At 50.2% G+C, this 16,184-nt stretch overlaps 1 protein-coding gene and 1 pseudogene across 1 annotated transcript; both read right to left on the bottom strand.

Moving 5' to 3' along the window:
* Nucleotides 1–90: 90 nt before the first annotated feature.
* On the bottom strand, nt 91–1,478 carry ERVH48-1 (endogenous retrovirus group 48 member 1, envelope). Its single transcript, XM_050784515.1, has one exon. The coding sequence runs from the start codon at nt 720–722 to the stop codon at nt 168–170; it is 555 nt and encodes a 184-aa protein (XP_050640472.1). The 5' UTR covers nt 723–1,478; the 3' UTR covers nt 91–167.
* Nucleotides 1,479–4,248: 2,770 nt separating this feature from the next.
* Nucleotides 4,249–12,066, bottom strand: LOC126950956 (transcription factor NF-E4-like; annotated as a pseudogene).
* Nucleotides 12,067–16,184: the final 4,118 nt, after the last annotated feature.

Below are 16,184 nucleotides of genomic sequence, written 5' to 3'. Positions count from 1 at the left end.
GGATATTCTTACTGGGTTGGTAAGTGTCCAGGACTGCGGGCGTTCCTGAGGAGTGAAAGCGAGGCTGGGGTTTTGGGATGCTGGTAAGTAAGGGGGAATGTCTAGCCCGTCCCACAGCCCCTGTTCCCTCACACGAGCTTCCTGGCATACCCAGCAATTGGACACATTCATGGTAAGCGCGATGGTTCTCCTAGATCTACAAACAGGTATTTTCCTTGCTTGGGAAGGGATGCATCTGCTTGTAGTTTTCGTATAAAGGAATGGAAATACCGCAGGTGATTTTCAGGGGGAGTTGTTGGTTTTGAGGCTTTGGCTTTGGCTATAATCTGTTCTCTCTTTATGTCCTCAAGTACTTGAGTGTTTACTCCCCATTGTCCAATTTTGGTGAAGCAAAGCCACTGCTTCCCTTGGGGGCATATAGCCCCATTACGGCTGCCAGATACTCCTAGATTCTTTACTTTATAATAACTCTTTCCTGATTCAGCACATTCTTCAATTAAGGTTCCATAACAGGATCTTTCTATGTGAGTATGGTAAGTAAAGGATTGTTGAATCTTTCCTCTGTAGCGGAAAGACTGATAACACTCACGGCAGCTGGGAGGGGCTGCTGCAGACAGCAGGACAGCTACTGACAGTATTAGGATCGGGGTGAGGGATATTCCTGTATTAAGACTTTTGGGTGGAAGAGAGGTATAGCAAGCGGTTGGGTAGGTACAGGCCATTCCTGGAAGCAGGTGGTTAATATTCCTTGTGTTTTGATTTTTAGGGAAAAAAATGTTGGTTAATTTAAGCTTGGTAGGAGAAATTGACCTAGGCAACACTTAGCTGTTAATGTTTTGGAGGAAGAAGCAGCCTTGGGGGTGAGCTTGACCCTGGTACGATGGATCCAGTGGGGGAGTCCTTGGACTCTCACTGCAGTTGGCATGCCAAGTACCACAGTGTAGGGGCCTGTCCACTTCGGTTGTAGCTTTTGTGAGGGTCCAGTTGGCCGATAAACACGTCAGTGCCTGCAAGACAGTTAGGTTGAGAGAACAAGGTGTCGGCAGGGAGAGGCATGGCCTCATTCACTGCTTCACGAATGAAAGACCGTGGCTGGATTAAGGAGGGGACGTAATTCCCAAGTGGCTCAGAGTCTGGTAAGGGTGGAGGCCCTAAGACAAAAGTTCAGCCATACACGATCTCAAAGGGACTATAAAAAGAGGCTGCCTTTGGTGTTGCCAGCGTCTCATGAGGGCGAAAGGGAGATTTCTCGGCCACGACTGGCAGGTTTCTAGAGTGAGCTTGGTGAGTTGGGTTTTAAGGACAGAGTTGACCTTTTCAACTTTGCCTGAAGATTGAGGCCTGTAGGGTGTGTGGAGAACCCATTTTATTCCCAAGGATGTAGAGACGCCTTGGGTAATTTGGCTGATAAAGGCAGGCCTGTTATCGGACTGGATGGATATTGGGAGTCCAAAACGGGGAATTATATGCATGATGAGAGTTTGTGTGATGACATTTGCACCTTCTGAAGTTGTTGGGAATTCTTCTGCCCACCCGGAGAAAGTACAAAGACCAGAAGGTAGCGGAGCCGTTTATCAGGCGGCATGTGAGCGAAGTCTACCTGCCAATCTTGCCCAGGTACCTGGCCCTGGGCTTGGCGGGTAGGAAAAGGCAGCTGCCAGAGGGAACCTGGGGTGACACTGAGCAGCAGATAGAGCAGGACTGGGTAATCTCTCGAACACGGCTAGAAAGATGAGGACAAGTGAGGACAGGGCGGAGAAGTTGCAGGAGAGGTGTGTGTCCGACATGGAAAGAGTCGTGGAGGCTTTGGAGGACAGGGATTGTTTGAGAGTGAGGAAGAGCGAAGTGCCCTTCCTTGACACACCGTGGTCCTTGTTTTTGAAGGTTTTGGGCTCGGTAGTCCTCCTTTTCTTCTGGGGAGTAAAGAGGAGAGAAGGAGGGCAGAGACAGAAACTGGCTTTGCACGGGTTGTAGGGCTATTTGTTTGGCTACTCTATCTGCTAAAGCATTTCCGGCCAATGTAGGATTGTCTGGAGTTTGGTGGCCCCTGCAGTGAATGATGGCGTGTTTCTGCGGGGGCCTGGCAGCCCAAAGGAGCTTGCTGATGACAGAGCCATGTATGACACGGGTGGTGTTTGCAGTTAGGAAACCCCGTTCTTTCCAGATGGACCAGTGTGAGTGCGCTACGTGGACGCATAATGAGAATCTGAATATACATTGATCTGTTGTCCGGCTGCTCAAGTGAGAGCTCGAGTGAGGACGATGAGTTTAGCCTTTTGGGAGGTGGCGCCTAGGGGAGCGGATTGATTTCAACAGTGTGGGCGGGTGACACTATAGCATAGCCAGCATGTCGGCGTCCTTGATGTAGGAAGGAGCTGCCAACTACAAACCAAGTACAGGAGGCATCTGGAAGGGGCTGGTCTGTTAGGTTTGGAAAAGGTATAAGAAAGGTTTGAATAGTGTCCACACACAAATGTGCAGGGTCTTGGAAGGTAGTTGCTTCAGGTAAGAGCGTGGCCGGATTTAGATGGGAGCTGGTTAGCACGATGATTTGGGGGGTTTCTGTGAATAAAGCGTACAGTTGGAGGAGCCGTGGGGCAGAGATAAGACTTAGTACACTGTGGTGAGCTAGCGAGTCTTTGGTGTTATGGGTTGAATAAACTGTTAGGTTGGCATGGAGAGATAGTTTTAGGCTCTCACGGGTGAGGGCAGCAGCTGCCACCAGTGCTTGGACGCAGGCAGGCCATCCGAGAACTGTGGTTTCCAGCTGTTTAGAGAGGTAGACAACAACCTGGAGGGTGGATCCCTTAGACTGGGTTAGAACATGTAGCACAACTCCACGCCGTTCATCGGTATAGAGGAAGAAAGGTTTGGTGAGGTCTGGGAAGGTGAGGACGGGGGCTGAGGTGAGAGCCTTCTGGAGTAGACAGAAAGGCTGGGTAATAGGCTGTGCAGGGTTTAAAGGCTCATGGAGAGGGCCTTTAGCAGCTTGGTATAACAGTTCGGCAAGTAGAGCGAAGGAGGGAACCCAGAGCCTAAAATATCCTGCTAGTCCTAGAAAAGAGAATTTCTTCCTTAGTTTGCGGAGGCGGGAGGGACTGGAGGAGGGATATGTGGTCAGTTGTGAGGCCTCAGGTTCATGGGGTAAGAGCTAGGCCTAGATAGGTGACTGAGGGGGTACATACTTGTGCTTTTTTAGAGGAGACCCGATACCCCCGCTCTGCCAGTACGTTTAAAAGAGAGAGAGTGTGGGCGCTGCAGTCTCTGAGAGGGGCTACACAGGAGCCCATCATCAAGGAGAGTGGACAGTTTTAGGGCTAAGGCACAGAGGTCACGAGCAAGGGCCTGTCCAAAAATGTGGGTGCCGTCTCTAAAACCTTGAGATAGTATACGCACCAGGTGAGCTGATGTGAAAGGTGGGTGTTGGGGTCTTCCCACATAACAGCAAAGAGGTCTTGAGAATCAGGGTGCAAAGAAATTGTGGGAAAAAAGCATCCTTTAGGTCTGGGACAGAAAAATGGGTGATATTGGAGGGAATTGCAGAAAGTAAAGTGTATGGGTTAGGAAATACTGGACATACTGGGAGTACAGCTTGGTTAATGAGCCTGAGGTCCTGGACTAAGCAGTAAGTTCCATCTGGCTTTTTAACAGGTAGAATTGGTGTGTTAAAAGGGGAGTTTGTTGGGCAGAGTAGTTGACAGGCGAGGAGGCGAGAAATGATAGGCTTTAGGCCTGTAAGAGCTGCATGGGGGATCAGATACTGCTTCTGTGATAGGAACTGGGTGGGGTTTTTGAGGGTAATGCGGAAGGGGGTATGGTGTTTTGCGACTGAGGGTGTGGAAGTATCTCAAACAGCGGGGTTAACTACCGATGGGGGATTAGGAAAGGTGACATGTTTTAAGGTGGGAGGTTGGAGGAGTAGAAGAAAGTTAGATGGCCTGGAGGGGTCTGGGTGGATGTGTTGGGTACTATGGGGAACATGGAAGTGGAAAGTGGTGTAGAGTTTTGAAAGGCTGTCTCTGCCTAGAAGCGGAGTTGGGCATGAGGGCAGGACTAAGAGTGAGTGAAGGGAAAGGTGTGAAGTGAGAAGAAAAGTGGAGGCGGTGCTCGGGGTTTGGAGACTTGTCCTTCAATTCCCACAACAGAGACCTGGGAGGACTCAGTGGGTCCTGAAAAATTAGGTAAAGCAGAGTAGGTTGATTTGATATTAATTTTAAAAACATACTGGGCTTCCTGCCACCATCAGGGTTACCCTTGGCTCAGATGAAGCGATGGTAGTTGCCGGGGTGTCCGTTCCAGGGCACCGTCAGTCTTCAGCAGCAAGGCTGATGAGCTTGAGTAGGTGTTGGCCAGCTCAGGAAGGGATGGGGGCGGTCCTTGCAGGGGCCGCTCACAGTCCAACTTCCAGTGGTGTCCTCCGCAGAGGGGGCACAGCCTGGTGGGCTTACCTGGGTTTGGGCATTGTCTGGACCAGTGGCCTTCATTGCCGCACTTGAAACAGGCGCCAGGTGGAGGTGGATTGCTAGGAAGCTCCTGTGTGGAGCTGCGGCCCCACAGGCCTGCAGGGCCCCGATGGCGGAGGCAACCATTTGAAACTCTGCCTGTTTTTGCCTTTTACTTTCCTGATAATGACTGTTAAAGACTTTGAAGGCTAAATTTAGAAGGCCTCATTGTGGGATTCAATTGAGGGTCATGTCAAGCTTCTGAAGCTTGTGCCGGATATCAGGGATGGGTTGGGAGATGAACCGAACATTTAAGAGAGTGGTTCCTTCTGGGCTAGCTGGGTCTAGGTTGGTATATTTTCTCGTGGCTTCAGTAAAACAAGAGAGGAAAAAGGGCTGGGTGTTTGTCAGGACCCTGGGTGATTTCTGAAAGTTTTTCATAGTTTACCGCTTTGTGGGCACCCTTTTTGAGTCCTGCAAGGAGACAATCGTGGTCTCGGTGGCAGCGTCCAAAGGCCCCACCTTGATAATCCCAGTGGGGGTCCTGGCTGGGGACTACCTCTGCACCAGTAGGCTGGGCAGGAGCTTGATGATAATTGTATCAGCCTGTGTCTGAGCTAGGGTCCAGATACGTCCCAGTCTTCCTGGGTGAGGGTGGAAGAGAGGATGACATAGAGGTCATGCCAAGTTAGTTCATAAGCCTGGGTGAGGTACTGAAACTCTATAATTTTTATATTATAAAAATTTTATGGCAAAAAATTTTATGGCAGGGTCTTCTGGAAATGAACCAAGTCTTTTGTGAATTCCAGAGAGATCAGTGAGGGAGAAGGGAACACGAACTCTAACAATACTTTCAGTTCCTGCGACTTCCCCAAGGGGGCATGCTAGCACAGACGCTGAAGTAAGGGTGGGGCTTGGGCCAAAAATGATGCCTGAACCAGTAAGGGCGGGAGAGAAAGAAAAACCGGAAGTGGTTCCTGCTGAGGGTTTGAAGGGGGAAGGGGGGTTGAGTTAATAGGCAGCAGAGGACAGATAGGAGCCTAAGGTGCCGGGGTGGGTTTGCAGGCCTCAGGAGAGGGCGGCGAGGGAGGAGAATGGGTACAGGCAGTGCTAGAATTGTCCTGAGGAGAGGATGGTGTAGGAAAAGAAGTGGATACTCTTGGAGACGGTGCTGGCTGGGAAGACAAAGAGGAGGCTTGGGGGGTTAAAGAAGACGGTTGAGAGGAAGAGGTAGGAGCAGGGACGGGTGGACAGCAGTCTGCTGGATGTAACAGGGAAAAAGAGGTAGGGTTGGGAGGAGAAAGGTGATCAGGGCAGCGAGAATGGAGGAGGAGGATTTGAACAGGTGAGCAAGAATTGGAGAGGTCGGGTTGTAATCTGAGTGCGAAAAAGGCCTGGATATAAGAAATTTCTCCCCATTTTTCCAATCGTCAGCAATAAGTCCTTAAGTCAGTCAAAATTGTAAAGTCGTATGTTCTATTTGCGACCCATTTGAACCCATTTTTCAATTCGTACTGTGGCCAGACTGAATTGCAAAAAAAGAACAAGGTGCTGAGAGGAGTATCTTATCTGAGGCCTAAGGTTTGCAGGTTTTTCATGAGGCAACCTAAAGGGCTGTCCTTTGGAATGCAAGACTAGGAATTTCCCATAACGGAGGGTAGGCTCAAGAGAACAGGGAAAAGCAGACCTTCCTGGACAGCCGGAGGGAGACGATAAAAGGGGCAATTGTCACCACTGCCTTTTTAATTCCCAGAACGGGATCAAATGGCTTAGAGGCGTCCCCCTAAGACCAGATGATCAGCGAGTGCCTGGCACATGCTGTAGCCTTTTTTTTTTTTTGAGACAGAGTCTTACTCTGTCACCCAGGCTAGGGTGCAGTGGCGCGATCTTGGCTCACTGCAACCTCCACCTCCTGGGTTCAAGCTCTTCTCCTGCCTCAGCCTCCCAAGTAGCTGGGATTACAGGGGCCTGCCACTGCGCCCAGCTAGTTTTTGTATTTTTAGTAGAGACAAGATTTCACCATCTTGGCCAGGCTGGTCTCGAATTCCTGACCTGTGATCCAACAGCCTCAGCCTCCCAAAGTGCTGGGATTACAGGCATGAGCCACCACGCACGGTCATGCTGTAGCCTTCTTGGACCAACATTGGATTTTGGGGCCGAAGAAACCAAGAGAGGCCGTGCAGATTTTTCCCTGTTAACTGGGCTCCCAGGAAACTTACTAGTAGGGGAGATCAGTGACCGATGTGCAGGCCCAGAGAGGCAACTAGAGGCTGAGGAGCTTCCTGTGTCCGGCTGCTGTGGCCTGCTCTCCGGGATGGAGGGGTGGTAGGTCCATGGCGGACGTGGACTGAAGCCCCTCGCGGGTCTCAGCACTGGATGCAAGGCTCTTGCATTGGTTGGAACCCCGAGAACGCGCCAACAGACAACACGAGGCGGTGTGGAGCAACACGCTGTTTTATTTATTTATTTTTTTTTTTTGAGTCGGAGTCTCGCTCTGTCGCCCAGGCTGGAGTGCAGTGGCCGGATCTCAGCTCACTGCAAGCTCCGCCTCCTGGGTTTACGCCATTCTCCTGCCTCAGCCTCCTGAGTAGCTGGGACTACAGGCGCCTGCCACCTCGCCGGGCTAGATTTTTTGTATTTTTTAGTAGAGATGGGGTTTCACCATGTTAGCCAGGATGGTCTCGATCTCCTGACATCGTGATCCGCCCGTCTGGGCCTCCCAAAGTGCTGGGATTACAGGCTTGAGCCACCGCGCCCGGCCTCAACACGCTGTTTTTTTTTTTTTTTTTTGTCTTTTTTGTTTTTTTGAGACGGAGTCTCACTCTGTGGCCCAGGCTGGAGTGCAGTGGCGCAATCTCGGCTCACTGCAAGCTCCGCTTCCCGGGTTTACGTCATTCTCCTGCCTCAGCCTCCTGAGTAGCTGGGACTACAGACGCCTGCCACCGCGCCCGGCTAATTTTTTGTATTTTTAGTAGAGACGGGGTTTCACCGTGTTAGCCAGGATGGTCTCCATCTCCTGACCTCGTGATCCGCCCGCCTCAGCCTCCCAAAGTGCAGGGATTACAGGCGTGAGCCACCGCGCCCGGCAACACCCTGTTTTAATGAGCGCCTGGGTGCAGACAGCCTGAGGCCAAAAATGGCATCAGCCCCAAGTGAGGACGGAGCAGGGGTTTTATAGTCCTATGTAAACAGGAATTGTCCCAACCTGACATGACTGCTATGTAGTACCGGGACAGCCTCCCTCTTGATCTTCAGAGTGTGTGCATCTTCCAGCCAGCTCTCTTCCTGCCTCTGCTATCTTGCTACTGGCGCAGGTTTGTGCTTTAGGACTGGCCTGAGGAGGAGCAGTTATTCATTCCCTCAAGCTTTCAGGCCCCAGGGAGAATCTTTCAATCAGGACTTCCTGAGGCAATGTTCCGGGAGCGTGCTGACCTTGGCAAAATAAACTTGTCACGGGTGCGTGCCCAACCTTGGCAAAATAAACTTTCTAAATGTAACAGAGACCTGTCTCAGATTTTCCAGGTTCACACCCAAAATGATCTCAAACTTCTGGCCTCAAGTAATCTATCTGCCTTGGCCTCCCAAAGTGCTGGGATTACAGGTGTGGGCCATTGTGCCTGGCCTCAAGTGGGATTTTTTTTTTTTTTTTAAATTCTGAGAGTCTAACTCTATTGCCCAGGCTGGAGTGCAGTGGTGAAATCTTGGCTCAGTGCAACCTCCATCTCCCGGGTTCAAGTACCTGGGCCTCCCAAGTGCCTGGGACTACATGTGCACACCATTACGCCTAGCTAATTATTATTATTTTTTTTTTGTAGAGATGGGGTTTCGCCATGTTGGCCAGGCTGGTCTCAAACTCCTGACCTCAAATGACCTCAAATGATCCGGCCTGCCTTGGCCTCCCAAAGTGCTGGGATTATAGGCATGAGCCACCACGCCCGCCCGCCCACAAGTGGGTTTGTAAAGGAAAAAAGAGGCACTTACTAAATTGCTCGCCAACAATTTACATTAAAATACAAAAGCGATTTATTGGCTTGTTCTTTGTATCACAAAGTCTACAAATTTAGAAACATGATTGTAATGAGTGAAGCAGGTATTCAGGGATTAAATGACTAAACAATTGCGCTAGGCATGGGTGGAGGGCACGAGTGAAGTCCCCAGATGAGGTCTCTCTGTGCAAGCCTAGCAGAGCACAGAACGTTCTGGGCTATCTTTTCACCCAGGGAATACAGGGGGCAGGACAAATCTAGGGGCATAGACAAGCTGGGGACGGCTGCACCTCGTCGAGTGACTGACACAGGCAGCCAGTGTGTGAGCCCAAAGCATCCCAGACACCTCTCAGCCAATGTGGAAAGTTTATTTTGCCAAGTTTACAGATGAACCTGTGACAGCCTCAGGAGGACCTGAGGACATGTGCCCAAGGTGGTCGGACACTTGCTTTCATACATGTTAGGGAGACATGAGACATCAATTAATATGTGTGAGGGCAGCCATGGTGGCTCACGCCTGTAATCCCAGCACTTTGGGAGGCCGAGGTAGGCGGATCACCTGAGGTCAGGAGTTTGAGACCAGCCTGGCCAACATAGTGAAACCCCATCTCTACTAAAAATAAAAAATTAGCCAGGTGTAGTGTCGGGTGCCTGTAGTCCCAGCTACTTGGGAGGCCAAGGCAGGAGAATCGCTTGAACCCGGGAGGTGGAGGTTGCGGTGAGCCGAGATGGCGCCACTGCACTCCAGCCTGGACAACAGAATGAGACTCCATCTCAAAAAAAAAAAAAAAAAAAAAAGACAAAAGGTTGCATTCTTTTGAGTCCTTGATCAGCCTTCCACTGAATACACAATTGAGTCTGGTTCAGTGAATCTGCATTTTTACATAAACAATAGGGCAGAGGAAGCCATCAGATGTGCATTTGTCTCAGGGGAACCTCAGAGGGATGACTGAGTTGTCTGTCGGTTGTCCACAGGAATTTCCTTATGAGCAAATTGTGAAGGAGATACATATTTTCTTATCTTTGTACCTATTTTATTTAGGAGTAGAATGGAAGGCAGTTTTCCTAACATGGTTCCCAGCTTGACTCTTCCCTTGGCTTAGTGATTTGGGGGTCCCGAGATTTATTTTCCTTTCACAGGTGTCTTGAAACTGCCTTTGAAAAATGGTGACAGTTGGAGAAATCTGACAGAGTAGACTCCACCTTGCTTCTGAATCTCTAGCGGTTCTTGCTCATTCCTGGGTGTAGGCCAAGCTAACCATGGAGGAATTTCTTTTGTAATTCAACTTGAAATCAAGGATGTTAATAGTCCCTTCCTGACACTAACACCCTCCTTGCTCAGGGACCAAAAGTTGCCTTTCAAAGACTAATGAAAGGCCACAAGAATAATATTATGGGACAGGCCTGAATAAATGTAGGTGTAATTTCTTTCTTTCTTTCTTTCTTTTTTTCCTTTTGAGACAAAGTCTCGCTCTGTCACCCAGGCTGGAGCACAGTGGCACTATCTTGGTTCACCACAATCTCCGCCTCCCAGGTTCAAGCTATTCTCCTGCCTCAGCCTCCCAAGTAGCTGGGACTACAGGTGCATGCCACCGTGCCCGGCTAATTTTTGTATTTTTAGTAGTAACGGGGTTTCATTATGTTGGCCAGGCTGGTCTTGAACTCCGGACGTCGTGACTTGCCCGTCTCTGCCTCCCAAAGTACTGGAATTACAGACGTGAGCCACTGTGCCCAGGAATGTAGTTTCTTTCCTTTTCTTTTCTTTTTTTTAAATTTTTTTCAGACAGTGTCTCACTCTGTTGCTTAGGCTGGAGTGCAGTGGTATAAACTTAGCTCACTTGCAACCTCCATCGCCTGAGCTCAGGCGATCCTCCTGCCTCAGCCTCCTAAGTAGCTGGGACCACAGGCGTGTGCCACCACACCCAGCTAAGTTTTTGTATTTTTTATAGGATGGGGATTTCGCCGTGTTGCTCAGGCTGGTCTGGAACTCCTAGGCTCAAAGGATCCTCCCACCTTGGCCTCCCAAAATGTTGGGATTGCAGGCGTGAGCCACTACACTGGGCCTGTAATGCTTTGTTGCCCAGGAACCAGAGGCGGCTGGATTTGTGACTTCCTCAGTTGCTCCAATAGATAACATCACTGTTGTAGAACCTAATGTCATGCACGTCCGTGTGAAGAGACCACCAAACAGGCTTTGTGTGAGCAATAAAGCTTTTTAATCACCTGGGTGCAAGTGGGCTGAGTCCGGAAAGAGAGTCAGCAAAGACAGTCAGGGAAGGGAGATAAGGGTGGGGCCATTTTATAGTATTTGGGTAGGTAAAGGAAAATTACAGTCAAAGGGGGGTTGTTCTCTGGCGGGCAGGAGTGGGGGTCACAAGGTGCTCAGTGGGGGAGCTTTTTGAGCCAGGATGAGCCAGGCACAAGATAATGTCATCGCTTAAGGCAAGGGCCGGCCATTTTCACTTCTTTTGTGGTGGAATGTCATCGGTTAAGGCGGGGCAGGGCATTTTCACTTCTTTTGTGATTATTCAGTTACTTCAGGCCATCTGGTTGTATACGTGCAGTCAGGGGATGCGATGGCTTGGCTTGGGCTCAGAGGCCTGACATTTTTCTTTTTCCCTTTTTTTTTTTTTTTTTTTTTTTTTTTTTTTTTGAGACAGGGGCTGGCTCTGTTCCCCAGGCTGGAGTGCTGGAGTGCAGTGGCACTATCACAGTTCATAGCAGCCTCCAGCTCTGCGGTTCAAGTGATCCTCCCACCTCAGCCTCCCAAGTAGCTAGAACTACAGGCATGTGCCACCATGCCTGGCTAATTGCTTTGTTGTTGTGGTGGTGGTGGTTGTTTTTGAGACGGAGTTTCACTCTTGTTGCCCAGGTTGGAGTGCAGTGGCGTGATCTCGGCTCACTGCAACCTCCACCTCCCGGGTTCAAGCAATTCTCCTGCCTCAGCCTCCCAAATAGCTGGGATTACAGGCATGTGCCACCACACCCGGCTAATTTTGTATTTTAAGTAGAGACAGGGTTTCTCTATGTTGGTCAGCCTGGTCTAGAACTCCCAACCTCAGGTGATCCACCCCGGCCTCCCAAACTGCTGGAATTACAGGTGTGAGCCACTGTGCTCGGCTGTTGTTGTGTTTTTGTTGTTGTTGTTGTTGTTTTTGAGATTGAGTCTCGCTCTGTTGCCCAGGTTGGAGTGCACTGGCATGATCTCGGCTCACTGCAACCTCTGCCTCCTGGGTTCAAGCGATTCTTGTGCCTCAGCACCCCCAGTAGCTGGGATTTACAGGCATGCACCAACATGCCCCGCTAATTTTTATATTTTTAGTAGAGATGGGGTTTCACCATGTTGGCCAGGCTGGTCTCAAACTCTTGACCTCAGTTGATCCACCCACTTCAGCCTCCCAAAGTGCTGGGGTTACAGGCATGAGCCACCATCCTGGCTAATTTTTGTAGACAAGGATTTCACTATGTTGCCCAGACTGGTCTCCAACGCCTGGTCTCAAATGATCCTCCCACCTCAGCCTCCCAAAGAGCTGGGATTGCAAGCATGAGCCACAGTGCCCAGGTGATACCTCTGTCATTTCACCTCCAACCATTTATCTGCACCCATTCCCTAGCTCCATGCCTACCAGATTGTCCATAAAAACGCTAACCTGCAAGCCTTTGGGGAGACTGCTTTGAGTAGGAACTCCACCTCCCATGGGGCTGGCCTCACGTTAGTTAAACTCTTTCCTTACTGCAATACCACAGTCAGTCTCAGTGACCTGATGTTATCTATGCGGCAGGCAGGAAGAACACATCAGGGGATCATAGTCTTGCTGGAAACGTGGGGAGAGTGGCTGACCAGAGGGAAGCGTCTTTGTACTTCTGAGTCAGTCAAGGCCTGACCCGCAGATCCGCATGGCGGGATCCTTCTGGAGGCTCCCCAGGGTCACAGAGCAGCTTCCTGTGCCACCGGGTTGTCTGTTCCCATGATGCCAGCCCAGCGGGGAGCAGGCCCACTGCTCTGAGGGATGAGGGCCTACTGCTCCACACTGGCACCCACTAGTCTTTTTCTTCTATGTTTTTAGAAATGAGGTCTCACCGTGTCGTCCTGGCTGGAGTACAGTCGCAGGATCACAGCTCACTTACAGTCTCAGACTCCTGAGCTCCAGTGATCCTCCTGCCTGTGAAGGGAAGATACATCTTGCCCCTCCCCCCACCCCAAAGCACTAAGCTAAAAGGAAAAGTCAAGCTGGGAACTGCTTAGGGCCAATCTGCCTCCCATTCTATTCAAAGTCACCCCTCTGCTCACTGAGATAGATGCGTATCTGATGGCCTCCTTTGGAAAGGCTAATCAGAAACTCAGAGGAATGCAGCCTCCCCCTCTCACCTACCTGCGACCTGCAAGCCCCCTCCCGCTTCCAGTCTTCCTGCCTTTGCTTCAAGTTGTCCTGCCTTCCAGACCAAACCAGTGTACTTCTTACCTATATTGATTGATGTCTCATGGCCCCCCAAAATGTCTAAAACCAAACTGTGCCCCGACCACCCTGGGCACGTGCCGTCAGGACCTCCTGAAGCTGTGTCGCGGGTGAGTCCTCAACCTTGGAAAAATAAACTTTCTAAATTAACTGAAACCTGCCTCAAATTTTCAGGGTTCACATGCCTTAGCCTCCCGAGTAACTGGGACCATAGGCCCGTGCCATCATGCCCGACTAATTTTGTTGTTGCTGAGACAGAGTCTAGCTGTATTGCCCAGGCTGGTCTCCAACTGCTGGGCTCAAGCAATCTTCCCGCCTCTGCCTCCCGAAGTGCTGGGATTACAATCACGAGCCACCACGCCCGGCCTTCTTTTTCTCTTTCCAGCACTGGCTTTGAAATCTTATGAAATCCAAACGGATGGGAGCCTAGGCTCACAAGTATGTCTTGATGGTTTTAGTTCATCAGAACCCTTGCCAAGACATTTATTTTTAAATGTACGGCTTAAAATATATCATCCTCGGCTCTGAGCCAATGAGAGGAAGCCAAGGTAAAACACTGTCTTCTCTGGGACATATGGAAAGTCGCTGCTGCCAGAGTAAGGGAGAAATTCTGGAAAGGACGTTCTAGTGCAGCAGGCAAAGTTTCATGGCACCAACAGCTATTTTCCAGGAAAAAAATCTTTATGGAGTTTATGGAAAAAAGAAAGGGGGAAAAAACGTTTCTGCAAACTGACCTAAGCCCTGGGAATCTGAAAGTTCCCATCTGAGGAAAGGGAAGGGGGAGTCCAGGGGCCTCTGCAGGACACAAGTGCAATGTTAACCTGCTGCTCTCAGCGAGGCTCCTCTGCATGGAGGAGCCCTTCCTTGGCCTGAGTGGTACTTAGAAGCAGGCCCTTGTCTGTCTTTTTTTTTTTTTTTTTTTTGAGACAGGGTCTCACTCTGTCCCCCAGGCTGGAGTGCAGTGGCATGACCTTGGCTCACTGCAACCTCCACCTCCCAGGTTCAAGCGATTCTCCCACCTCAGCCTCCCAAGTAGATGGGACCACAGGCGTGCACCACCACGCCCAGCTCATTTTTGTATTTGTTGGTAGAGACGGGGTTTCACCATGTTGGCCAGACTGGTCACAAACTCTTGACCACAAGTGATCTTCCCAACTCAGCTTCCCAAAGTGCTGAGATTTCAGGCGTGAGCCACCGCGCCCGGCCAAGGCCCTTGTCTTTCTCATGGCTTTAGTTTCCACCCTTCCTCCCTTTTCCTTGTGCCACCGAGCACTTTAAAAATCCTGATTGTGTCACCAGAGTTGCAAACTAAGGCATCTACTTGCAGAGGTCAGCCTAAGCCAGCTCATGGGGCTTGAAGTTTTTTTGCTTTTTGTTTTTTGTTTTTTGAGACGAAATTTTGCTCTTGTTGCCCAGGTTGGAGTACAATGGCACTCACTGCAACCTCTGCCTCCCGAGTTCAATCAATTCTCCTGCCTCAGCCTCCCGAGTAGCTGGGATTACAGGTATGTGCCACCACGCCCAGCTAATTGTTTTAGTATTTTTAGTAGAGACGGGATTTCTCCATGTTCATCAGGCTGGTGTCGAACTCCCAACCTCAGGTGATCCACCCACCTCGGCCTCCCAAAGTACTGGGATTGCAGGCGTGATCACCGTGCCCGGTCGAAGTATTTTTAAGGTGTATTTTGCAGCATCTTTTGATGCTCTTCATACTTTCTTCAATCTTTCAGTTAGTTAAGTGCATCATTCTCTTTTTTCTTTTTTTTTTTTTTGAGACGGGGTCTCGCTCCATCTCCCAGGCTGGAGTGCAATGCCGCGATCTCGCCTCACTGCAAGCTCCGCCTCCCGGGTTCACGCCATTCTCCTGCCTCAGCCTCCTGAGTAGCTGGGACTACAGGCCCCTGCCACCGTACCTGGCTAATTTTTTGTATTTTTTTTTTTAGTAGAGATGAGATTTCACCATGGTCTGGATCTCCTGATTTCCTAATCTGCCCGCCTCGGCCTCCCAAAGTGCTGGGATTACAGGCGTGAGCCACTGAGCCCAGCCTGGGAAGAGGTTCTTATCCCTGAAGCAGGCAGCCCCTACTGCTGTGTCGTTCCCCTGTTGGCTAGGGTTGGACCTCACCGTCTAAGCGAATTCCAATTGGCTCTTTTAAAGAGAGCAGGGGTACTAGCTGGAGTGGGGGGCTGAGTAGTTTGGCGGGAGGGACGGTTGCAGAACAGGTGACTTAGGATGACTCATGTCAGAGCTGGTGACCAGGGGTGACTCAGGACGGAGCAGGTGATAGAGGATAGGAGGAGATTGTTTACTGAAAGTAGGGGCAAGGAGAGGAAGGGAAAGATGAAGTTAAATTTTAAAATGAAGAACAAAGAATGGGGGAGCTGAACATACTGATACAATGGTTTTTTTTTTTTTTTTTTTTTTTTTTGAGACAGAGTCTCGCTCTATCACCCAGGCTGGAGTGCAGTGGCCGGATCTCAGCTCACTACAAGCTCTGCCTCCCAGGTTTACGCCATTCTCCTGCCTCAGCCTCCCAAATAGCTGGGACTACAGGCGCCCGCCACCTGGCCCGGCTAGTTTTTTGTATTTTTAGTAGAGACGGGGTTTCACCGTGTTAGCCAGGCTGGTCTCGATCTCCTGACCTCGTGATCCGCCCGTCTTGGCCTCCCAAAGTGCTGGGATTACAGGCTTGAGCCACCGTGCCCGGCCACAATGGTTCTTTAGAGAGGGTCTCAGAACTCATTGTACTTAACAACTTACAGGCTAACACCTTTGAAGAGGAATTCATTATATACTATGTTTTGTTTTTGTTTTTGAGACAAGGTCTTGCCCTGTTGCCCAGGCTGGAGTGCAGTAGTGCAATCATGGCTCACTGCAAGTTCCGCCTCCTGGACTCGGTCGATTCTCCCACCTCAGCCTCCAGAGTAGCTGGAATTACAGGCAGGCACCACCATGCCTGGTTAATTTTTAAATTTTTGTAGAGATGGGGTCTCACCATGTTGTACAGGCTGGTCTCAAATGCCTGGGCTCAACGGATCCTCCTGCCTCGACCTTCCACAGTGCTAGGATTATAAGCATGAGCCACCGTGCCTGTGCCTGTCTGGTGCCAGTGTTTACCTGTGACAAAGCCACACCCAGACCCTCTACCTTCTCGCTCTTTGTCTCATGAATGAGTAGTGAAACCATCCAGGCACAGAGATAAACCTCCTGTTTGGCAGACCCGCTGAGATGCCCTGATTGCAAAACAACCATACCTGGAAATTGTCCTACCTATAACTCTGTGTGTGTGTGTGTCTGT

This window comes from Macaca thibetana, chromosome 3, assembly GCF_024542745.1.
Source record: "Macaca thibetana thibetana isolate TM-01 chromosome 3, ASM2454274v1, whole genome shotgun sequence".
Lineage (NCBI taxonomy): Eukaryota > Metazoa > Chordata > Mammalia > Primates > Cercopithecidae > Macaca > Macaca thibetana.
The sequence above is the reverse complement of the archived record's forward strand: the minus strand, read 5'-3'. Positions and strand labels throughout refer to the sequence as shown.